Below are 26,114 nucleotides of genomic sequence, written 5' to 3'. Positions count from 1 at the left end.
CAACATTTTCACTTCCAGGTGACTGTTGGTGTAATTTGGCGATGTATAGATAAAACTGAATTGAAACTTCTGCTGTACAGCTCACTAAGGAGTCCTCCGACAGTGTGCAATGACACAAAAGAACAACTTCAATTTCACCATAAGCCTTACTGGAGATCAGTTTGGATATGTAAATGACACTTTTGTACATTAGTCTGAGATCAGTGCTATGAGAATGACTTTAAGATCACAACTTGATTTGAGACAGAATCTTGGTCCTGGAAATAGCTCTAAGATATCAACTGAGTATGCCAAATGAGATGACAGGATCAAGGAACATCAAAGTACCACAGCAAAGAATAAATGCACATATGAAAGAGGAAGTATCACTGCTATGGAGATTTCTTGTTTTGCATACAGACTCAGGACTGCTGTTCTCCTCTTGGCATTTTCTTATATAAATATTTTTGATTTTGAACCTCAGAATTTAGCAGCACAACACTTCAATTCTTTTTTCCATCAAACATTTCATTCAGCCACTGCTCTCCCCAGGTGTGCTGGATTAGATTCAAATGCAGAGTCTTCTGTGCTGGTAAAAGAGGCTCTTTGTGAGTTCATAAATTAAAAAAAAAAAAAGAAAAAAGAAGAAGCTCACGTGAATGTGGAGGCCACAGAAAAGGACCGTACCAAAGAGCACTGCTAAGACAAAGTGATTCGGGCCAGTAAAGCAGTTGCAGAGCAGCTGGCCAGGACTTTTTTTTCCCTCTGGAGAGTCTGCAAAATTGCTTTGTGTGATTTCAAAAGATTTTAACATTAGCTGTGTTACTCATTGACTGAAGAGAGTCATACTTCTCCATATAATAACTCTATTGACAGTCGACAGTACATTTTTAATTGATTATTGATAAATGTTAAACAGTTTTAAATGTTATGCAATGAGTGGGGAGTGGAGTGAGCTGAGCAAAGAAATGAAATCAGTAACTAAAAAAAGGTCAGTGCCAGAAACAGTACGAAGAAGAAAGAACTGACCAGTGGCTTCATAATATTCAATGAAAGTAAGGATGAAATAAACATCTGACTAACAATACATTCTGTAAATTGGGGAAACATGGTAGATGGAAATAAGACTTGTTTTCAATAAGAGACAATAGAACATGTTTTATTTTTCTGTTCCAGTTGGTGGCGGTAATGCTCCAGAAACCTCGGTCGCAAACCGCCAGCAAACAAGAAGAAGAAGAAGAAGAAGTAGCAGCTCCCGGCGCGTTTAAACAGCAGAAGGTTCGCTTAAGGAATAAAGAGTATAACCAGAGTCATCATACGTGTTGTCTTCCAAGGGGAACTTTAGGTTTTATTTTCAAGCCGGCTATGGCAAAGATCGCGTGGCTGTGCTGAGCTTCCTTTCTGCTTCTCCTCTGGTCTCCGGCAGACCGCATTTCTGTTTCTGATGCGTGTTTGGAAAGATATACGCTCTCGTAGCTCACACAGCTTGTTCTTTCTGCAAGGTAGCCAGTAACATGCTGGGAGGTCAGATAGCCCACTGTCTCTACTAGTCCTACTCCAACTACAAAGCCCACGTGTCTCCTTCTCCGCTGGTGGATCTTTAGGTCGGGTTATTCTGAGAGGGGATCCAGAGTGAGTACATTATAACTACATTGGTTGCTTAACTCTATAACTGTTTACAGGGTTTCTCTCTCTTAGCTATTTTTTTTCGTTTGTTCCTTGTGTTTAACGTCTCGGTTTGTCTGCCTGGAGCTTCCAGCAGTTCAGGACTTAAATGTTTAATCATTTGAGTTCAGCTATTTGTTTTACTTCTTTTGAAGGTGGTGTACTGAAAGTTACGATTATATGAGATGGATAAAATACAGCATAATCCACAATTAATAACAGAATCACCAACCAGTAATACGCCTTGATGCATGCTCAATTATCCAGGTAAGTAAACCCCCAAATTTGATTGTGTTCATCTGGACGTCTTCAGTGGGAGAAACGTTTCGTCAACTTGGATGAGTGACGAAACGTTTCTCCTGCTGAAAACGTCCAGAATAAACTTTCAGGGACCAACCAGTAATGTGTCTTTAAATTGGCACTGTTCTAGTGGCAGCCTGTTGTAGCAGCTCCATGTCTACGTAATGTTCTTTAGTTTCGTTTGCGGTTCTGTCTTTTTCATTTTCTTTCTGTTTAATCTTACTATTTTGTTTTAATTATTTTGCTTTCAATAATTTTGCTTTTTATTTATATATCTCTGTATTTGTCTTAATATTGATCCATCATAATCCATCATAAGGCTCATTTGTATGAGTGCTTGTTCTTTGTTGCATATTTGCTTCTATGACAACTCAGTTTCACTCTGCGATTAATAGAGTTTCTCTGAATCTGATTCTAATGTTGGTAGTGAATGTATGAGTAAGAATAATTCTATACAATATAGGGCTGCACGATTAATCGTTAGAAAATCGCGATCTCGATTCATACTTATGTGCGATCTCATTTCCAAATGACAACGATTTAAGAAAAAAAAAAAAAAAGACGACGACGACGATTGTACCGCATTTTGATCCGGGACGTAATCTGCATGAAAACAAGCGCTCACTCTTCCGCTCAACAAATGACAAGGGCGGAGCCTTATACCACGTGATACAGAAGCTGTGCCGTGTGATGCTAAAATTAGCAGGGAAAAACCAACGGAGAGCACGTCAGGGATGACGAGAAAGTGACAGGAGAAAATCCGTCCCGGTCAACCACCCAAAAATCAATAACGGAAACCTTCCCTATACCCGTCGAACTCCCGCAGGTACAAAGAAATTACGGAGGCTATCACTTATCACCTGACCAAAGATATGGCTCCCATCAACACTGTGCAAAACGAGGGATTTAGGAAAATGATCAACGCCCTAGACAAACACTACACTGTGCCGTCCCGCAACTATTTTTCTATTGTTGCACTACCTGCTCTATACACGCAGCGTCGAGCAACGGTGGAGATGGAATTTCAAGCAGTACAACATTTTGCGGTTTCAACTGTTACGAAGTTGATGTGCAGTTAATAAGTGCAATAAATATTTATACTGGAAAAGAAAATCGTGAGAGAATCGTGATCTCAATTCTAAGCCAAAAAATCGTGATTCTCATTTTATGCAAAATCGTGCAGCCCTAATACAATACAATGCTCTTAGGTAGTGCCGTACAATAAATCACTGAATAGAAAAATAAAGATCTGTTTGATGACACAGGCGACTGATGGGAGGAGGAGAGTCTGATGGAGGAGCAGCTCAGCCACTGCAGTGAGATCTGTTCTTCATAAAAGGTGACAAAAATAAAAATCACCACCATTAAACTACAGACATTAAGCTGCTGTTATTATGATTATTGTTAGTAATAATAACATTTATCCTGCACACACTGGCATCTTGCCAGTTTATACCAAATGTGGGACAAATCATTGCTAAAGAAAAATAATGTAAAGCAACTAGTATTCCTTAATGTTTCTAATCTTTCTTTTGTCACCGAAATACTTCAAAAACATTGCTTCTGTTTAAAAAATATATATTTGTGGTACATACCCACACTGAATGGAAAAATGAATATCTATTTGATGTCACTTTGAGTCTAAAATATAAGACATAATATATTTTACAGTTATTCATTATTGTTTTCTTTGCCAAATAATTCCTTTTATCTCGCTTCATATATTTGACGTATATAGCTATAAAGTAGAAATTAGTAAAATAAATTAGTAAAAGTAAAAACCATTAAATGAGCGTGTGTGTCCAACTTTTGAGTGGAAGCGTACCCTACCGGTCAAAAGTGGTAGAACACCCTAATTTCTGAATTTTTTTCAATTGAAAATTATGTAGCTTAGTGTTTCATTGCACTCTGAAACGAAACCATAGTATAAATAATGAGTTGGAGTTAAACAAAGAAATCATGGAATCAATTTATAGGCCTGGCAGATAAAACAGCTGAACATACCTGTTTTATTCTTTATATTCTTCAAAAAGTTCTTTCCATACAGTGGGGCAAAAAAGTATTTAGTCAGCCACCGATTGTGCAAGTTCCCCCACTTAAAATGATGACAGAGGTCAGTAATTTGCACCAGAGGTACACTTCAACTGTGAGAGACAGAATGTGAAAAAAAATATCCATGAATCCACATGGTAGGATTTGTAAAGAATTTATTCGTAAATTAGGGTGGAAAATAAGTATTTGGTCACCTCAAACAAGGAAAATCTCTGGCTCTCACAGACCTGTAACGTCTTCTGTAAGACGCTTTTCTGTCCCCCACTCGTTACCTGTATGAATGGCACCTGTTTGAACCCATCATCTGTATAAAAGACACCTGTCCACAGCCTCAAACAGTCAGACTCCAAACTCCGCCATGGCTAAGACCAAAGAGCTCTCGAAGGACACCAGGAAAAGTATTGTAGACCTGCACCAGACTGGGAAGAGTGAATCTACAATAGGCAAGCAGCTTGGTGTGAAAAAGTCAACTGTGGGAGCAATCATCAGAAAATGGAAGACATACAAGACCACTGATAATCTCCCTCGATCTGGGGCTCCACGCAAGATCTCATCCCGTGGGGTCAAAATGATCATGAGAACGGTGAGCAAAGATCCCAGAACCACACGGGGGGACCTGGTGAATGACCTGCAGAGAGCTGGGACCAAAGTAACAAAGGTCACCATCAGTAACACACTACAACGGCAGGGAATCAAATCCCGCAGTGCCAGACGTGTTCCGCTGCTGAAGCCAGTGCATGTCCAGGCCCGTCTGAAGTTTGCCAGAGAGCACATGGATGATACAGCAGAGGATTGGGAGAATGTCATGTGGTCAGATGAAACCAAAGTAGAACTTTTTGGTATAAACTCAACTCGTCGTGTTTGGAGGAAGAAGAATACTGAGTTGCATCCCAAGAACACCATACCTACTGTGAAGCATGGGGGTGGAAACATCATGCTATGGGGCTGTTTTTCTGCCAAGGGGACAGGACGACTGATCCGTGTTAAGGACAGAATGAATGGGGCCATGTATCGTGAGATTTTGAGCCAAAACCTCCTTCCATCAGTGAGAACTTTGAAGATGAAACGAGGCTGGGTCTTCCAACATGACAATGATCCAAAACACACCGCCCGGGCAACAAAGGAGTGGCTCCGTAAGAAGCATTTGAAAGTCCTGGAGTGGCCTAGCCAGTCTCCAGACCTCAACCCCATAGAAAATCTGTGGCGGGAGTTGAAAGTCCGTGTTGCTCGGTGACAGCCCCAAAACATCACTGCTCTCGAGAAGATCTGCATGGAGGAATGGGCCAAAATACCAGCTACTGTGTGTGCAAACCTGGTAAAGACCTATAGTAAACGTTTGACCTCTGTTATTGCCAACAAAGGTTATGTTACAAAGTATTGAGTTGTATTTTTGTTATTGACCAAATACTTATTTTCCACCCTGATTTACGAATAAATTCTTTACAAATCCTACCATGTGGATTCATGGATTTTTTTTTCACATTCTGTCTCTCACAGTTGAAGTGTACCTCTGGTGCAAATTACTGACCTCTGTCATCATTTTAGGTGGGGGAACTTGCACAATCGGTGGCTGACTAAATACTTTTTTGCCCCACTGTATGTGCTGCACAAGTTCTGCGTGATGAACCAAAGATTTCAAATTTTGATTCATTATACCTTCCAGTCTTCCGTAGTTCAATGGCAGTGTTTCATGGCTCAGGGAAACCTCTTATACTGATTCTTCTTATTCTGATGTCTCAGCATTGGCTTTCTTGCTGCAACTCATCCTATCAAACCTGCAGCTTGAAGTCTTCTATTCACTGTTGCAACTGACACTTGATTACTATGACCACTATTTATGTGCTTGAAGCTTTTGTCCTGTGACTCAGCTGTTACACAACCTGTCAACTCTCAGAAACCTGTCCTGGTATTCAGTTGTGGCTTTGGGTCTGCCAGACCTCTTCCTGTCAGAGTTGTCCCAGTTTCTGAGGGCTTTTGAATGGTGAAGGAAAATGTATTCATTGACCCCTTGACTTTCTTTGCTATTTCTCTCTTCTAGAGTTAACTGCCTTGTTCCTCACCTTTTTTGTGGCAAAACATCACTTTCTGCAGTACAATAATGTTCAACTGATGCTCATAAGGATATCTTACCACAGTGTGTTCCAACACTGCTTTTATGCAGACAGAGCAGTTTGTAAGTAATTCAGAAAGGTTGGAACACTTGTAGGAGTTAGTCGCACCAGGTTTCAAGGCTTGATGATGGGTGGTTTGAAAAAATAAATTTCCCTGATTGAAATGTATTGTAGTTTGAATAACACAATAATGATTAAAGAGCAGGCAAACAGATTCCGCCAAAATATTTAAATATAACGCGCTGACCTGCCGTCTGGTGCTGAAAGTCGACATCTCACAGATTCTGAAACTACAGGTTGTATCACTGTCTGACTAAATTCACTGAACCAGAAGCAAAAGAGCATCAAAATTATGCTTCATGTTTGATAAATATTGTCATGAACTCCCTCTTGCATTTGCTGTCTTGCTTCCACCACTAATCACACTTGCTCTACAGCTCTCTCAGTGTAGTTCAAGACTAGTTTGCCATTATAAAAAAAATCAGTTTTTTGCATTATTTGCTTGCTTATCATGCATCAGTCTACCGATGTGTACAGTGTTGCTGCCCATTGTTTTTGTTTGTTTGTTTTTTTTAAAGTGCCATCTGACCAGAAAGCTTAATTTCTGCTCATTTCTACTGAAGAAATGTAAACTTTTACAAACGATGCCAAATTGTAAAATGCGTAGCCATTTCTCTAATAAAACCTCTTCAACATTGCTCTACTTTAGTTCAGCAGCATCAGGTAATGTTCATATGTCGATTCGTGGTTTTCTTCCTTTTTGGATTTACTGGAGAATATTTTCAGGGGGTTATCTGCTATAAAAGCCAGGACTTTTTTTTACAGAGACCTAAATATAGCACAGGGGTTAAAACATAGCACCAAAAAAAGAGATGACCAAAATATTGCACAGAACAAGGAAAGACTAAGATATTGCACATGGGATGGCAGCAACATAGTCAATGAACAGCAGCAAGAGAGTTATTGTATGGAAGAAGTCTGTTCACATTCTTAGTTTGCATTAAAAGTTCTGACAGCCCACGGGAAGAAGGTGGTTTTTAGTCTATTGGTTTTGCAACTGGTGGAGCACCTGATGGATCTTGACTATAAGATAACAGACCTCAAAATAACAATATATACAAATGGTAAATGAATTCAGTCCTAGCCACTTTGTCACACACTGCTAGAATAATAGAAGGTTTTTTTTTTAATGGGGTTGCACACAAACGCAAAGCAGACGTTGATGCATTGCCAAATATGCTTCCAAACCAACTTCCTTCCAAGCCAATGACTAGAAAATGATCACTAACTACTCCTGAAATGTTGGAGGTTTTAGCTCTTCATACAGTAAAGTTACAGGAGAAAAAATGTTCTTTGTTTGTTAAAATAATCCCGTCCGGTACCTCGTGAGAACAATAAATATATAATTTTCAGTTGTAACCCTCAAACTGAATGGTAATGTAATCCACTCATTTTTTGCTTCATCACAAAACTCAAACATTACTACTTCCACGTCTAATCGTTTGTAATGGAGGCAGAGCAAACTGGATCCGCAGTCCGTGCCTGATAGGTTTCTAGCTTAAACCTATTCGCTGGAACGTTCAAGAGAATATACTACACAGCAAAAGCAAGACACGAGTAGGCAAAGTTCTTTGTGTTACCTGCCTGGAGCCAAGTGTCGTTCCACCGACTTGACCTCCGTCAGACTCTCAGCCAGTTTCCCAATAGCACTCCTTTTATTGTGGTTGCATGAATATGCATAGGTTCATTAACATATGACGTTTCATATAGGTATACATGTGGACAAAGAATACCTTGTGTGTGGGGGGGGGTCAAGATGTGACCCTGTGAAGACTCCCCAAAGCTGGTGCCAGGAGTCTGGCGGTCCATCTAAACAAAAGGCTCTTATACTTAACCAGATACAGAGTAGGTGTCCTTCTATACCATAAATCAGTAAGAGCAGATATGACCTCTCTCCTGACCTTAAGTTGTATGTGCATGCCAGAGTGCTCTGGGAGGCACACAGAAAGATCAAACCTCTACCAACATGACATTGATTATGAGTAGATACTTCTAAGCATAAATGACAATCAACAATACAAATCTAACAGTGCCCAGTGAATGCTCACAATGCAGGGGGCACAAATTTAGTTGGTGATACCTACCTTGTCACAGGATCAGTGCTGTGCCAATTTGGTGCAATCATGGACAAACAGTATTAAACCCATCTTGCACAGAGACAATTTTTGAAAAATGTATTGATAGCAGTGTTGAATATTCTTACACGGTGTAAAAAAAAAAAAGAAGAAAAAAAACTATATTTATTTATTTATTTATTTATGTAGGTTTTGTTGTTCCATAACTGCGTGTCACTATTTTGATTCTTTGTCATCATAGGCAAAAGAAGGAAAAGCAAGCCAAAACCTCTGCACACCGATGACCTAAAAATAACCCACCCAAGGCCAACAAGTACAGATAAACCAGTTGTGATCCCTGTGGAAAAGACTTACCACTATGAAGCAAGCCAGAAGACACCAGCGCACCGATAGTGGGGACAGAAGCTTTAGATGTGATCGTTGTGGAAAGTCTTTTACTCATAATAGCAGCTTAAAAAGACATCAGCTCATCCATGCTGAAGTTAAACCCTTTAGCTGTGATCGGTGTGAAAAGTCTTTTTCTCAGCATCACAGTTTAAAAAAACATCAGCTCATCCACACTGGATTTAAACCATTCAGCTGTGAACAGTGTGGAAAGGCTTTCACTTCCAAAAGTAACTTAAAAGGACATCAGCTCATCCACACTGGAGTTAAACCATTCAGCTGCGAACAGTGTGGAAAGTCTTTCACTTCCAAAAGTAACTTAAAAGGACATCAGCTCATCCACACTGGATTTAAACCATTCAGCTGTGAACAGTGTGGGAAGGCTTTTACTCAGGATGGAAGCTTAAAAAAACATCAGCTTATCCACTCTGGTGTTAAACCATTTAGCTGTAATCAGTGTGGAAAGGCTTTTACTCACAAAAGGAACTTTAAAGAACATCAGTTTATCCATGCTGGGGTTAAACCGTTCAGCTGTGATCAGTGTGGAAAGTCTTTTACTCGCAAAAGTCACTTAAAAGGACATCAGCTCCTCCATGCTGGAGTTAAACCTTTTAGGTGTGATCAGTGTGGAAACTGTTTTACTCACAAAAGTCATTTAAAAGAACATCAGCTCATCCATGCTGGAGTAAAACCTTTTAGGTGTGATCAGTGTGGAAACTGTTTTACTCACAAAAGTCACTTGAAACAACATCAGCTCATCCATGCTGGAATTAAACCATTCAGCTGCAATCAGTGTGGAAAGGCTTTTAATCGCAATAGTCACTTAAAACAACATCTGCTCATCCATGCTGGAGTTAAAGCATTCACCTGTGATCAGTGTGGAAAGGCTTTTACTCATAGAAGTCACTTAAAAGATCATCAGCTAATCCATGCTGGAGTTAAATCATTTGTCTGTGGCCAGTGTGGAAAGTCTTTTACTCATATTAGTAATTTAAGAAAACATCAACTCATCCACACTGGAGTTAAATCTTTTGTCTGTGGCCAGTGTGGAAAATCTTTTACTCATATTAGTAATTTAAGAAAACATCAAGTCATCCACACTGGAGTCAAATAATTGTTTTGTGATCACTGTGGAGGCTTTTACTTATATAGACACATTTAAAAAGCACCAGATCATTCACACTGGAATTAAAGCATTTGTGGTCAGTGTGGAAAGTCTAGTTTAATCATCTAAAAAAATAAAGATATCAACCATCTTAAAATTAAAACACTGAAACGTGAATGGGGTGGAAAGTTTTATATCCATAACACAAACTTGTTCAACTGACAAAGTGTCCCTCTGTAACAAAACTGGCAGACCGTCGTGACAGTACTCTGACAGAGTTCTTTTGGACAGAGTGAGAAACACAGCTGATCTGAACAAATCTTCTGTATGCCTGGTCAAACTTAAAAACTTGATCAGGCCTGACAGAATTCAGCTTTAATCTCCTGTTCAATGCTACTGCGAGAAAGTCCGTTATATCAGTTAAGACCTTCTACATGCTCTCTGGTGAAAGCGAGTGTGGATAAACTTTGACAGCATTGAGCAAGCTAAGTATTAGAAAGACTTAGGACTATGTAAAATGAGCAAGTAAATGGAAAGAGATTCACAGATGTGATGTTTGCTTTGAGGGTTTGATGGAGACTGTCAGATCTTCACTATGTCTTTGTGGATCTGGTGGTGCAGGACATGAAAACAGAATGGTGAAATGTGTGGTAACAGATTGATTGAAGGTGGGGGTGGGATTACATCAATTCTGAGCCCCTTCTTGCTTCCAGTTGTGATGGACAGGCTGACATGCAAGATAAGTTAACAGTCTCTTTGGATTATCATGTTTGCAGATGACATTGTTATCAATAACCCACTGATCAAAGACCACTGATCAAGGTTTTGGTCAGTGGTTGTTGGTCAATGGTAGGGCTGCACGATTAACACTTAGAGTCCCCCGAGAGCAGCAGTGCCCAGCCTTCTACCTTTCTACCTTTAAAACCCGCCTTCCAGCCAAATGGCTGGTAGGCTTTTAGCTAGGCTTTAGCTTCAGCCAAGTGGAAGCTAAATTGTCTAGTCATTCATATGTAAATTAGGTTGTTATCTGGGAATTCTGGAGGGGAGTGGGGGTGTGTGAATGAGGGGGTGGGGGAGCTGCTAAAAGCTGTGAACTTCCTTTTGTGTTCGTCTTGATGCATTCTCAATCATCCAGGGAAATAAATCTCCAAAAGTCACCAACTCGGAGTGTTTCAGTTTGCCATCTTAGGGAGAAATCAACACACATGGGTGTATGTCCTTTGTTGCTGAGATTTATTGATAAAAACAGTACAAAAAACCAACCATTTGTACACATATTTACAAATAATAATAAAAAGTGAGTGAGTACATTTCAACATTTTCAGCAATCACTCACAATTCTGGCACCGAACCGAAAGGACTGTATCGAACGGTTCAATATCGATACGAATATCGTTGCACCCCTACAATATATATTTATGTGTGTGTGTGTGTGTGTATGTATGTATGTATGTATTGTGGAGCAGGGAAATTATTTTACTGCTATTGGTAAATAATCATCATTACCATTGCATTAATAATATAATCTGCAGCATTGATATTGTATTCAGAGGTTTAAACAGTGTGTGTTTTAGAAAGAATAAGTTGCAGGCTGACAGGAAGTTGCAGAGAGTTTGCAGAAGTGAAAGCAGAGTCTAAGTTATTCTGAGGAGCAGGTTAGACGAGGCTATTTGAATTACTAGGTTATTCAAATTGTCTGTTATACTTTTATATTCTTTTACTAAGCTTTTAGTAGAGGTTCTTGATTAAAACATTTATTCAACATAGTACATGTAGTTTCAGTTAGGTTATTACACATAAGGATGAGCCTCTGGTCTGGTAAAAGGTCAGAAGTGCAACGAGTGAATTGAGAGAGCATTTGAGGACGACACACACACACACACACACTCAGTTAGAGAGAATCATTTATAGGTGGAAGTTTAATCATGTTTTGCTTGGGGTTGCAAAAAGAGCAGTTTGTCGCAGAACTGCTGCTGAGGTGTCAAGATGACAAGCGAGCATCTGGCAGTGACAGGAAGTACCGGCCATGAAGATAAAAGACAACGTTCTTTTAAACTGTGTTAAAAGTCATTGTGGTTTTGATTTGATGTATGTATGTATTCTGTCTGTGACGTATGAAGGGGCGTCATTAATTCAAACCCTGATGCTATAAAAATCTGTGTATGCTTTGATTAAGTCGAAGATCAATTGCTGTCTGCAGTGATCTTCCCACGCGTGTATTAAAATCATCGTTTGACTTCACCCGGCCGGATCAGTGTGGTTATTCTTCGATCATCTCTTGTACCCTTCCTCAATTATGTGAACCTTAACAGTAGGGATGGGTATCGTTTAGGTTTTATCCGATACCGGTGCCAAATCGGTACTTTTGAAACGGTGCCGGTGCTCAAACGGTGCTCAAACCGGTGCTTAAAGAATGGAGAACACAAAATTGGTCCAAAAACCTCTCATGTTCAGCACTTTGGCGCCATTGGGAAGACAAAACTCCCTTTTTAACAGGAAGAAACCTCCGGCAGAACCAGGCTCAGGGAGGGGCGGCCATCTGCTGTGATGCTGCTACCATTAAAGTATCTGAATTTTATTATTTATTATTATAACTTGTATTCTCCTTTTACTTTATCCCATATCCCAGTGTGTGAATGTGTGTGTGAATGGGTGGATGACTGGATATGTAAAGCGCTTTGGGGTCCTTAGGGACTAGTAAAGCGCTATATAAATACAGGCCATTTACCATAGTTTCCACTGAGCTTTGATCCATGGACTTTGAAGATTGCTTGTATTGGTAGGTCTTTAATTATTGAGAGCTTGTTGTCCTTCCATCTAGCGTGGAATTTTGATTCTCAGAAATAAACAAGAGGCTTGATTTGAGCCGCATAGGAAGGCTAAGGTTTGGTAAGGCTCAACATCCCTCTTCTTTAGGAAGTGGTAATGTTTTATATTTAATCCTAGCTCTCCTGCCTTGCCAAATAAATTTGGAAATGATTTTGTCAATTACTGAAAATTCTTTCTGGCTGATTTCCACTGGGTTGCCTGGAACAAATACAGATACCGCACAAGTATGTTCATTTCCACACAATCAATTCTGTGGCTCAGATTGAGAAAGAAAGTTGAAAGTAGTCCCGGATAATGCATTACTTTAAATGGTGAGAATCGTGAGGGATGGCTTCTATGAGGAAAGGCAGCCCAGAGACTTTACCAGCAGCACACATCGCTGTGTGCCTCAACTTTTGGTCATTTACTGTCAGAGATTTACAGTTAACAAACAGTCAGGTGAATAAACAACAATGAGACACTTGTGTAGGTTAACGTGCTGCACGGGTGAAAAGCTCAGAGCAAATCACACCGAACTGAAGTATTCGTTTATTTTTATAGGTTACATCGTCAATATGCAAATATAATCACATTTCCTGTCACGCAGGTCCTGATGTCTGTCTGCATGCAAGCTGTGTGTGTGTGTGTGTGTGTGTGTGTGTGTGTGTGTGTGTGTGTGTGTGTGTGTGTGTCACAGAGTATGTGTGTTGCAGGTCAATTTCTAAGAATAATATAATGCAAGTCAACTTCTGCGGATATGTATTTCTGTGCTGGGGCCCGTTCTTCGTACGTCGCTTACTACATCCAAGATCAAATGACACATCCAAGATCAAATCATCGCGCTAACCGTGAGCTCGCTAATCCGGTTCCCCGAACACACCTGCTGTTGACGATTAGTACAGCTGGACGCAGTAATGTGACATCACTGGGTGTCGTAAAAGGGGCCACGCATCGATAGTAGAAACATTGATCGGCAACCCTCTGATTGGTCGGCGAAAATGTCGACGGAGCGCGCTCGGCTCGGTATTTTTCGGCAGCAGAGCAAGAACTCTTGAGTGAGGGATTTCAGGAGTTTCAGAGTTTAATCAGAACGCAAGGGAACACTGCAAAGGCTGCAAAAGCAAGGAGCGAGGGCTGGCAGAAAGTTGCTGACAAATTAAACTCGTAAGTAATTTAATAATAACAATAATAATGGAGTGGATTGATATAGCGCTTTTCAAGGCACCCAAAGCGCTTTACAATGCCACTATTCAGTCACTCTCACATTCACACACTGGTGGAGGCAGCTACAGTTGTAGCCACAGCTGCCCTGGGGCAGACTGACAGAAGCCAGGCTGCCATATCGCGCCATCGGCCCCTCTGGCCAACACCAGTAGGCGGTAGGGTAGATTTATTATATTACACTATATTATCCAATATTATATTACATTATATTATAATATGTTATATTTTATCCTCTTTCACATTAGAGCCACGACAGGACCCACTAGAACATGGGAACAGGTAAAAGTGAAATATAAGAATATTCTACAGAATGGTAATATTTATCACTTATATTGCTTTTAGTCTCTTGGAAAGAGACCCTGGAATAATCTGTTTGTTTATAACAGCAACCAAGAAAAGGGCAGAGGAAAAAAAGACAGGTGGTGGTCCTGCACCCCCTCGTCAACAAGTTGGTTAAGTGAATAATACCCTCACGGGAAAATCGATATCTCTCTATGAGCACACTGTCGCGCTGAGCTAAAGGATCCTGTCTGTCCCGCAATATACGCTGAGTTCTGAGGACTCTCCTTATCAATCTTGCACCTTCCGCAATGGGTGGCTCGCGTATACGGACAGGACATGGCTGCGACAGGCTTCCCAAATCCACCTTCGCTTTTATAGCCGTGGTCTCTCATCTTGATTACACGAAGTAATTTACAATTGCTACTCTGAAATATGAATTAAATCTGTAATAATCACATACATGTAATAGAATGTTAATAGTACATTTCCCTTTTTTAGGAAATGACCTGTGTGAAATCAATAAATGGATCAGGTGCTGCATTGTCTTTAGTTACATTGCTTTCGTATGATGACGCGGACATACCTGCGTGGCCGCGATCTAATCCTGTTTACATAAAGTAAACCTGCTCCCGAGCAGGTTTACGCTTACGGCTCTGTTGCTATGACAGCAAGTCCCGGATGAGCTTCGGGGAACCGACTGATCCAGGATCACGCGAAATCGTCAACAATCTAATCCGGCTAACCTACTTAGCGAGGTACGAAGAACGGGCCCCTGGTCTCTTGTCAGTGTCACAGGCTCAGCTTCCTGTTTTAACAGAAAACTGTGTCTGGTGAAATATGTATAACAAAACTTTTGAAGCATAAGCAAATAAAACAATAAAAACTCCCTGACATTTACCCAAGCTAGTCTGACATTTTTTTTTTTTTTTTTGGGGGGGGGAGGGGATTAGAGATCTGATCTAGATTATTGTATGGGACACATCGTCAGTAGTGGACCTTGGATTCATCGGGTGTTTCGGCAACACGTTCTCACTCCCAACTTGTCAAATGTGTGACGCATGGTCAGGCTACCTCTGCTTCACTTATCGACGCACAGGTTACCCCCCTTGCATCGAGGATTGACGTGCAGGGTCCTCTCATTGAATACTATAGAGCTCCCTAAACGTTGATATTATTACGTGTTTTACCGTCTTTATGGTGCTAGCTTAAAGTTGCGGTGTAAACGTTAGCTTATATTGTAGTAAAGCTGTTGCTGTTTAAACGATGTTAGGACAGAAATATTAGCTTCTGTCATGACTGATGAAGTTACTAGTTAATAAAGTTTCCAGTAAAGTGATTAATCGCAGCCACAGATTTACAGCAAATTAAGACGCTGTCTTAATTCTCCAATAAGCCAGGGCCAAGCCAGCTCCGATCAGCAAGAACCCTGTTATCATGGTTCCGAATAGGTAGATATCTTCAGCGTCCTCGATCGACAGTCCCGCCAGGCACACGATCCTCCATTTCTGCCACCCATCCATCGTGTATCCGGCAGGGAAAGTCCCTGTAGGGCACTTGGGCTCTCCCGAGCCAGGACTTCTCATTGAGAAAAGGGTGTCAATAGCATTCAGAGATTTGATCAACTGGTCTAGTTGATCAAATCCATAATTCTCTTTTAGGTTTTAGAGAACGACTGTGAGAGACTGTTCCAGGTAAAGTAATACACACGAGACAGGACAAGGACACAAGAGACTAAGCAGGGAAGATAAGGGGAAGGAGGAGAGGAGAAAAGTGCAACTGCCTTCACCGAGAGCCAAAGAGAGAACAGCAATATATTGGCCATATTATATTTACATTACCGCAGTGAGATGATTTTAGTCTCATGAACAGCATTAGCTAATTGTTATTACTAACTACTCTTGAAATGACTGTTCAGTACAGAAATGAAGCCCAACAATCATGTTTTACAGTCCTGTGGTCTCAGCCTCAGATACTCAGCTAATCAAAGTGATGTCATGACAAAAATGAATGACCAACAAAACATTTTTTCTCCTTCATTTCTGTCAAACAATGCTGTATGTAACATTTCTCGCAGTTAGTATCATGGTTGCTAGGCAACCTGAAGAGGGCGACGAAGGCTAGACCGTCCCATTTCACAAGCCTCTCACTTCCGCACTGCTCGTACTTATAGTACGCACTGTACGTAGTACGCGTAGTGTGCGTACTTCAAGCGTGCAGACCCTGAATTGGGACAAAGCCATGGACTGGAGATACAAACAGCCACAACCACCTACACACACACAATGGACAACTGTACCCTCATACACACAATAATAACATGGACTGAACCACCATTCACAACCACTAGCATTTTATATAGCCTCTGTAGAAATTATCCACATATCTCACTTATCTTAACTGAAATACTGTATAATTCTGTGTAAATAATCATTCTGTACAATACGATAATTTTAATTCTACAACTGTTTATAACTTGCATAGTTCCCATTTCTGTATAGCTGTATATCTCATATTTCTGTATAGTTTTTTTTTATTTCATGTCTGTATAGTTTTTCACATTTATAACATACCTTCATACCGTGTACATTATAACATACCATAATAGACCCATTTCTGTAATATATTTACATATCTATATTATTGCTAATATATATTTGTAATATATCGTTATCATGGCTAAAGCACTTCTGGATGGATGCAAGTGACAATAAAGCTGAATTCTACTCTATTCTATTCTATTCTATTCTGATGAGCGAATCATGAACAGACTCCAAACCAGTTGGTGGCGGTATTGCACCACATCGTTGTTTGCCAACGTTTGTTGCCAACCGCCGACAAACCACAAAGACGAAGAAGACGTAGTGCCCGTGCCCGCCCAGAGCACAAAGTAGGCTTTCAGAAGAAACAGTGTAACCACAGTCATCATACTTGTTATCCTCCACGGGGACTTTTAGTTTTTTTTTCTTTGTTTGTATTTTTAATCCGTCTAAGGGAAATATAGTGTGACTGTACTGAGCTTCCTTACTACTGCCCCTCTGGTCTCCGGCATATCACGTTTCTGTTTCTCATGCGTAATTGGAAAGATGTACGTTTCGTAGCTCGGAAGCTTGGTCTCTCTGCAAGGTAGCCATTAACGTACAGGGAGGTGAGTGAGCCAGCTGTCTTTACTAGTCCTAGTTCAACTACAAAGCCGGCCTTCTCCGCTGGGGGATCTTTATTTCGGGTTATTCTGAGAGGGGATTGAGGGCCTTATTTTGTTTTAATCATTTGTGTTCTGCTAGTTTTTCTTCATATGAAGATGTTGTACTGAGTATTATGATTTCATGAGGTGGCTAAAAATACAACAGATTCCACAATAACAGAATCAGTAATATGTCTTTTAAGATGGCGCAGGCTGTTGTAGCAGCTCCCTGTCTTCTTTCTTTTTGTTCCTACTATTTTTTTAAATTATTTTGATACCTTTAGCTCAATATTTATCTTTTTATATAATATTTATCCATCATAACTCTGTTTCTGCACTCAGTGAGTGCATGTTGTTTGTTGTATATTTCCTGCTATGACAACTTAGTTTTCCTCTGGGATTAATAAGGTTTTTCTGATTATGATATTGGTGCTGAACCTACGAGGCAAAATAATGCTACACAATACAATGGTCTGCAGTAGTGCCCTACAATAATACAATAAATTTAACTGGCTTAAATATAAAAATCTTTTTTCTGTCACAGGTGACTGGCAGCAGGCGAAGAGTCTGCAGGAGGAGCATCTCAGCACCTGTAGTCAGAAACATTGGTTCTTCATCGAAGGTGACAAAGAAAAATCGCCAACATTATTCTACAGACATTAATTGGTTATTATTTTAATAATAATAACATCTAATTCTGTACACAGTGACATTTTGCTTGTTTATCCCAAATGAGAGACAAATCACTGCTGAAGAAAAATAATGTTCTCAACCTGCTTACATTAAATCAATGGATAGATGAAGTTAGCCGTTTTTAACCCTCCTGAAAATAAGCTTCTCAAGGATCAGTTTTTGGTCCTGGATTTTTTTTTTAACCTTTACACACTCTACATGTTGCTATCATAAAGTATCTGATAATATGTTCTAGTTTTGCACATGATACATTTTTCACAGCTGATACACAGTTGTGCTTTATTCCCTCTGATAATCTCTGATAGTGTATTTTGTTAATAGTATTACATCCTCTGCACACTTTGGCCGCTCTGAAAATGAAGGCAACAAACCAGAGAAGTTTGACTCCCTGGAAGAACTTATAAGTACACCTACACTGAAGACTAATTTAGGAGAACCCCTTTTGACCTGGACAAGAAAAAGCCCCCTGTAAAGTTATGAAATCTTAGTAAATGAGGAAAACAGGAACAGCTCTGTAGCCAGGCTAACTAAGCCACCGGTCTAATGTTTGGACACACCTTCTCATAGGGCTGTGCGATATGACCAAAATCTCATATCCCGATATAAGACATCTATCCTGATAACACTATAAATCACAAAAATGTAACATTTTCTGTAAATTCTGTGAATCTCGGGCAGCTCGACTTGTATGAAGTGTTTCCAGCTGGGCGTCGTGTACCTGGAGTCGAGTGTTTTAACCGATGCATGAAACGATGCAGAAAGTAATATACTGTAGCCACTACAGTGACCATCAAAACGATGAAAAAATATTGCCGTAAACAGTTTATTTTGCGACACCACGAAACAAACGATAGCGTAAAATGAAACAATAGATGTTTTCACATCGTCATCCGATACATATTGTTATGTCGAACAGCCCTACTTACTTTACTACCTTCTCATAATTTTTCTATTTTATAATGGCTTTTTACATTTTAGCTACTAATTTAAAGGATCAATCTCCAAATGAACACTCATGGAATTAAGAGACAAAAAACTGTTAAATAACTCAAAACATATTCATATTTTAGATTCTTAAAAAAAATTCAGATTCTTTAAAATAGTCAGTTGTCTTGATTACTACTTTTCTCACTGTGTGTGTGTGTGTGTGTGTGTGTGTGTGTGTGTGTGTGTGTGTGTGTGTGTAGATATATGTATGTATATGTACTAGAGCTGGGCGATAGAACGATAACGATATGTATTGCGAAATAACTTTTTCTCGATAGAAAAGTTAAACTATCCGGTTGTTCAGTGATGATGCGACGAATCCCACTTCCGGGTCTAAAGTAGTCTGCGTTTAATATGGCTTTTGTGTTGTTAACATGTTTAATGTTATGTATTTTCTTCTATTTGATCTCAAAAAGCTCCTAAAACAGTCAGTGATCACTGTTGACCTCCCTCGGCTTTTATTACCGCTAATCATTTATTTAAGCTCAGTTTTTAAAACCTTATGATGTAACTACAGCCCAGCCCATGCAGCAGTATATGAATGACTAACCTCGTATTGTGGATGGATTATCTCAGTTGTTCTCCTGGCTGAAGTTTGGTCCTTTTACAGCATCCTGCCATGCGATTACATTTGTTCCTGACCACCGAGAACACTCACGTTAACTTTTATCGAGTGGAAAAAAGTTAACTTGTTTATATTATGCTAACATAGCTGTGTCGCTAGCGGTCACGTAGCACATCATTATATACCAGGTAGCTCAACTTCAGTAACCCTACAAACGTCACTGCTGTTTAGTTTTCTGTCTTCATTTATGCTGGAAGTGATAACAGAGCTGTACGTTTTAATTTGTTTCCAAAACCCTGCAGTCAGGACATGCTATATTGTATTTAGATAGAAGCTAGCGAGCTAACTCCCTGCTAACTTCTAACTCCGTTAAATGTCATAAATTCCATTTTCATGGATGCCTGGATGTTAAACTCAATTGTTACACCTGGTAGAGCAGAACGCTGATCATTTTATTAAAGATGAAAGACTTTAGACAGTTTTTCAACTCTCAGTAATGCCATAGTGATCGTTTGATATATGGACCTGCAGCGGAGTTTAGGCCCAGACACGGCTAGTGACGTCAGACTGAACAACCGGATTGCGATAGGCCTCATCTCTCTTGTCCTCTTAAAAAAAAAAAAGAAAAAAAAGAACAGCCAATCCAAATTAAGTAGCGCAGAGCCGAACCAATCACAGCCGCAGCATCACGTCACGTGACTTGTTACGTACAGCAGAGGTCCCCAACCCCCCGGCCTCGGACCAGTACCGGTCCGTGAGTCGTTTGGTACCCTGTCGCGAGAGTTGAGGCTCAGGTGTGAAATGTATAGTTTTCAGGGTTTTTATCGGTTTTCAGCGTTATTTTGTTATCGTTTTTATCGTTTACTCGGTTTTCCTTGGTCTTTTCACGCGTGTTATGAATAAATTTTCTTTTTTTCGGTACTGGTACTAGTTTTATTTTGTTGTATTTATCCGCGACACCTTAAAGGCCGGTCTATGAAAATATTGTCGGGCATAAACCAGTCCATGGCGCAAAAAAGGTTGGGGACCGCTGACGTACAGCACAAGTGCCAAGCTGCACATGTGTATTTGTTTGGGAAGCAGCCAGTGGCCGTGCCGCCTGGGTAATGGAGGAAATTAGTGTGCCGACTAGAGAAAAATCAACCGAGAGCGTGACCAAAGGTTACCGAAGAGAAAACGGATGATGGTTCCAATGTCGGAGAGATTGTCGAACGGAAGAGCCGCAGAAGTTCCGTAGTGTGAAGGTATTTCGGCTATTAGCGTGCACTGTAAATTGTGCCGAAAGCAAGTCTGGAAATACAATAAACCGGTGTATGCTCAATCTCTGACTGAAAGCGCTAATTCGTCATTCGGCTTTTGTCAAACTAAAGTAACTGTTAAAACTGTTTGAAAAGCTAAGCTATACAACAAGGAGAGGTTGAGAATTTCCTTTTAGTTCTCAGTTTATTTGATATTGACAAAAGTTAGTCAATTTTGTCTGTTCTTCTGTAAAACAAACTAAGATTTATTTTTAGAATTAATATTTTGTTTCTAAGTGGAATTGACAATTTAGTCTGTTTCATTTGTTCTATTTTGAAACTTAAACGCTTTAGCGGCTGCCTTTTGTGTAGTTTGCAATATTTGCCTTTATTTATCTGAAAAAGTCTCATGTTCCTTAAGTACATCTACCCTGTTGAACTTATTATTAGAGATGGCACGATACCACTTTTTTATGTCCGATACCGATTCCGATATCATAAATTTGGATATCTGCCGATACCGATATGAATCCGATATAGTGTTTTTTAATCAACAAAATTGTTTTTTGTTTTAAATATCTTGCTGCATTTTGTATAAGTTCATACTCAAGTTTAAAAGAACAACTACACTAAAGCTATTCTGTTATACCTGTATGCAAAAAAAAATATTTCATAGTTCCGAAATACTGATCAATCTAATAAACTTAAACCTACACCATCCTCCCTATTCTGGTATTTTAAAGAGTACTTAGCGTAAATATTAAGCAACCTAACTAATAGGGTTCCAACTCCCAGCAACAACAAAAATAAATAAATAAAAAATAGGGAACCACCCCTCACGCTCCACCTCATGATGCTTAATCGACGTAATCAACCTTAATTTGATGCAGTGTGAAAAAAAAATGCACAGAAATCAATTATTTTTCAAGAAATATTAAATAGATTCAACATCTTTCTTCAACAAAATTGCAGACTGCACAGATGGTACCTTCCCAAAGGAAAATGTACTATAGCTTACTAGGGTATATTAGACTTAACAGTTACTATATACAGTAATGGACTTCTATACATTTTACATCAGATTAAAACTTTGGGTGTAAGATTCAGATAATTATTTAATAACAGCCAGACATTTTAAATGAGAATAAGAAAGAAAAGTATGTCTTTGTGCCCCCTTTTCCAGTTAATGCCCTATCGGCCCCCCTGGCTAAACTTTGCTAGATCCGCCCCTGCACAGTTACCAGCGTCAGCTGCGTAGAAAAAGATCCTCGAGTAGAAAGTAATATTAAATAAATTCTAACAACAGCTTATCAAGCTTAAACGTGCTGCTGTTGTTCAGCCGCTGGTTTCCTCTTTCTGGTGCAAAGTGGGCCAAAAACAAAGAAGAGAGACGGAGTCCCGACAGAAAAGCCGATCAGCTGATCATTAAGCAGTTTCATGATTGAAGTAGCAGCCAGAAGAGGCAGTCGCTCCATATATCGCTTGTTAAGCTTAACGCAGGAATGCTTTACATTAAGAGATGGACTTACACACTTGCTTTACTTCTCTCGGGGATAACTTTGTCGGAGATGAAATGCCGGGTTGCTAGCGAAGCTCCACATGCTATCCAGACCACTGACAGGTCCCGCATGCCACAGCCGCTCTATCACGTGATGCATACTGCTCCGACGTGCTAACGTTCTGAGGCGAGTTACGGCGTGTTGCAAGTTTTGTGAGGTGCTTTCGTGATATTTAATGGATCGGATTACATTTTTTATTTTTCTCCGATATCCGATCCAGTAATTTAGGTCAGTATCGGACCGATACCGATACGTAATATCGGATCGGTCCATCTCTACTTATTATGGGAAATAAATATTTAAATCAAAACAAGCTGCTGATTATTTCACAATTTACTTGTGAGCAACGGCACATTTAAATCTTACAAATATAGTTATTTGGCTTATATCGTGATAGATATCGTTATCGCCGGAAATGAAAAAAAAAAAACATTGTGATATGAAAAAATCTATCGCCCAGCTCTAATATGTACACTTTATAGGTTTTATTATTCCATTAGTGCATTTCACTGTTTTAGTTCTTTGTCATCTTTGTCATAGGCAAAAGAAGGGGAAGCGTGCTGAAACCTCTCCAAATTTTTGACCAACCAATGCCAGCAAGTAAAGATGAACGAGTTGTAATCCCTGTGGACAAGACTTTCATCACTATGAAGAAGGCCAGAAGACGCCAGCGCATTGACAGTGGAGACAGAAGCTTCATGTGTGATCAGTGTGGAAAGGCTTTTACTCGTAATAGCAGCTTAAAACAACATAAGCTCATCCACACTGGCATTAAACCATTCAGCTGTGATCAATGTGGAAGACATTTCAATCACAATGGCAGCTTAAAACAACATCAACTCATCCACACTGGAGTTAAACCATTCACCTGTGATCAATGTGGAAGGTGTTTCAATCAAAAAGGCAGCTTAAAACAACATCAGCTCATCCACACTAGAGTTAAACCATTCAGCTGTGATCAGTGTGGAAAGTGTTTCAATTATGTTAGCAGCTTAAAAAAGCATCGCCTTGTCCACACTGGATTAAAAGCATTTAGTTGTGATCAGTGTGGAAAGTGTTTCAATCACAATGGCAGCTTAAAAAGACATCAGGTCGTTCACACTGGCATTAAACCATTTAGCTGTGATCAGTGTGGACAGGCTTTCATACATAATAGCAAGTTAAAAAAACACCAGCTTATCCACACTGGATTAAAACCATTCAGCTGTGATCAGTGTGGAAAGACTTTCACTGAGAATGGCAACTTAAAAAGACATCAGCTCGCTCACACTGGAGTAAAACCATTCAGCTGTGATCAGTGTGGAAAGACTTTCACTCAGAGTGGCAGCTTAAAAAAACATCAGCTCATCCACACTGGATTAAAAGCAATTAGCTACAATCAGTGTGGAAAGCCTTTTTCTCCGAGTAATGGCTTAAAAGAACATCACCTCGTCCATGCTGCAAATAAACCATTTGTCTGTGCTCAGTGTGGAAAGTGTTTCACTGAGAATGGCAACTTAAAAAAACATCAGCTTGTCCACACTGGCATTAAACCATTCAGCTGCGATCAGTGTGGAAGGACTTTCACTCAGAATAGCACCTTAAAAAAACATCAACTTATCCACACTGGATTAAAAGCATTTAGCTGTGATCAGTGTGGAAAGTCTTTTACTGAAAATGGCAACTTAAAAAAACATCAGCTCATCCACACTGGATTAAAATCATTTAGCTGTGATCAGTGTGGAAAGTCTTTTTCTCAGAGTAACGGCTTAAAAGAACATCAGCTCATCCATACTACAGATAAACCATTCACCTGTGATCTGTGTGGAAAGTCTTTTACTTATAGTAAAAGCTTAAAAGATCATCTTCTCATCCACACTGGCATTAAATCATTTATCTGTGGTCAGTGTGGAAAAGCTTTTACTCAGAGTACAACTTTAAAAAAACATTTACTCATCCACACTGGAATTAAACCATTTATCTGTGGTCAGTGTGGAAAAGCTTTTACTCAGAGTACAACTTTAAAAAAACATTTACTCCTCCACACTGGGGTTAAACCATTCACCTGTGATCAGTGTGGAAAGTCTTTTAGCTGCATGAGTTCCTTGAAAGAACATCAGGCCATCCACACTGGCATTAAACCATTTGTCTGTGGTCAGTGTGGAAAGGGTTTTACTCAGAGTAAAACTTTAAAAGAACATCAGCTCATCCACACTGGAATTAAACCATTCAGCTGTGATCAGTGTGGAAAATCTTTTACTCGGCGTAGAAACTTAAAAAAACATCATCTCCTCCACATTGGTGTTAAACCATTCACCTGTGATCAGTGTGGAAAGTCTTTTAGCTGCATGAGTTCCTTGAAAGAACATCAGGCCATCCACACTGGCATTAAACCATTTGTCTGTTGTCAGTGTGGAAAGGGTTTTGGTTGCATGGATGCATTCAAAAATCATCAACTAATCCACACTGGAGTTAATTAATTTTTATTGGTCAGTGCTGAAATGCGGCCAATTCTATGTAAACATTTTAAAAAATCAGATTGTTCACACTGCAATTATAGCGTGTATTTAATTGTGGTAATTATGAAATTTGTGGAAACTTTCATTTATAACAAATGTTACTGAGGCATCAGCAAATCCACAACATATGTCGTGCTATGACAAAACTGGCAGACCAATGTGACATTACTCTGACAAAGTTCTTTTGGACATATTAAGTTTGAAGAGGCTCTACCGATTGCAGACTTCTATACCTGTCATTGTACTGGGTCTTTGACCCAGTGTTTTGTGCTTTTTGACATTAGCATTCCATTTGATTGAATATTGTAATATTTAATGTTTATTTCTATTTATATTCTTTTAATTGTTTTTCTGCTTGATGTAATATTTGTAATTTCTAGTCTTTAGGTTCCGTTATCATACCTCCCCTCTTTTTCACATTCTGTGTTTTGTCAGCAGTGGCAATCCTAGCCTGCTTGGTTCCCTGGGCGAACACCCACTCTGCCCCACACCCACAGATAAAATATATGTATGTTAAGGATTGTACATGCATATAAAGCATATTTTACTGTAAAAACTGTTGTTGGAACCATACTGAATTTAGTCAGATAAACACACACGCACATACATACACACATGTGTGTATGTATATTTATATGTGTGTGTGTATGTATATTTATATGTATGTGTGTGTGTGTATGTATATGTGTGTGTATGTATGTATGTATATCTATATATATGTATGTATATGTATTGTGGGATTATAATATTATTTTATGCCATGTTAGATCCCTAATTAAAGATTGTGAATTATTATGTAGTTTTAGTTTGCATTATTCTCCTGAATTAGAAGGTGATAACTATTGCATTTGTTAAACTGATTTGCATTATATTAGACTGCTGATTTATTGTGAATGAATGATATTGTTTTATGATGCATTATACTGCTGAGTTATAAGAAATACTGTTTGCAGAAAGTCATCGCCTTATTTGTCTGATTAGAAGAGAACAGAACATACTGGAGTTTTCTGCCCCATCTCAGCAGGAGCAGATAAACAGGGAGCCAAGGTCGTAGCTTAGGCGCCGTGTGAGAGAAAGAATGTGAATGTTTAGGCTTTGATGATAAGGTGGGGGCCACTAGAGGCTATAAGAGTTTGATCAATGCTCCACCATTTTGAGATAAGATGCTGTCTGCATACGGTGTCCATCTCCCACGCGTGTGATCATTAAAATCATCGTTTGACTCAACCCGGCCGGACCAGTGTTGTTATTGTGGTTTTTCCTCTTGTATCCATCCCCAATATTTGAACTCGTAACAGCTTGGGGGCTCGTCCTGTGGTATTGGGGTGGAAGTTGGAGGTTTGGACGG

General features: G+C 39.5%; 3 protein-coding genes across 4 annotated transcripts in view; all 3 read left to right on the top strand.

Moving 5' to 3' along the window:
- The first annotated feature begins 1,546 nt into the window (after nucleotides 1-1,546).
- On the top strand, nucleotides 1,547-11,972 carry LOC146674196 (uncharacterized). The gene is made up of 3 exons (XM_085394824.1): nucleotides 1,547-1,611; nucleotides 3,210-3,283; nucleotides 8,484-11,972. Exon 3 carries the CDS (start codon nucleotides 8,601-8,603, stop codon nucleotides 9,738-9,740), a length of 1,140 nt encoding a protein of 379 aa, XP_085250950.1. The 5' UTR covers nucleotides 1,547-1,611; nucleotides 3,210-3,283; nucleotides 8,484-8,600; the 3' UTR covers nucleotides 9,741-11,972.
- LOC146674195 (uncharacterized) lies at nucleotides 3,223-25,993 on the top strand. 2 transcript variants are annotated; one of them, XM_085394741.1, is made up of 3 exons: nucleotides 3,223-3,283; nucleotides 17,771-17,848; nucleotides 22,809-25,993. In XM_085394741.1, the coding sequence occupies exon 3, from the start codon at nucleotides 22,859-22,861 to the stop codon at nucleotides 24,725-24,727; it is 1,869 nt and encodes a 622-aa protein (XP_085250867.1). In that variant the 5' UTR covers nucleotides 3,223-3,283; nucleotides 17,771-17,848; nucleotides 22,809-22,858; the 3' UTR covers nucleotides 24,728-25,993. The 2 variants fall into 2 exon arrangements, with proteins under 2 accessions (XP_085250867.1, XP_085250876.1); XM_085394750.1 differs by lacking the exon at nucleotides 3,223-3,283 and adding an exon at nucleotides 17,137-17,190.
- LOC146674194 (uncharacterized) overlaps nucleotides 17,782-26,114 on the top strand; it is a 36,051-nt gene continuing 27,718 nt past the window's right edge. Inside the window, exon 1 of the mRNA XM_085394766.1 lies at nucleotides 17,782-17,848. The gene's annotated coding sequence lies outside the window, so the exon portion shown is untranslated. The remainder of the gene's footprint in view (nucleotides 17,849-26,114) is intronic.

This window comes from Rhamphochromis longiceps, linkage group LG3 (assembly GCF_057381845.1).
Source record: "Rhamphochromis longiceps isolate RC_006_pf linkage group LG3, R_longiceps_female_GT1.1, whole genome shotgun sequence".
Classification (NCBI taxonomy): domain Eukaryota; kingdom Metazoa; phylum Chordata; class Actinopteri; order Cichliformes; family Cichlidae; genus Rhamphochromis; species Rhamphochromis longiceps.
This window is presented reverse-complemented; position numbering and strand designations above follow the sequence as displayed.

Excerpts from the sequence above, each read along its gene's own strand:
- LOC146674196 (XM_085394824.1), top strand. The coding sequence starts at position 8,601 with ATGAAGCAAGCCAGAAGACACCAGCGCACCGATAGTGGGGACAGAAGC.
- LOC146674195 (XM_085394741.1), top strand. The coding sequence starts at position 22,859 with ATGCCAGCAAGTAAAGATGAACGAGTTGTAATCCCTGTGGACAAGACT.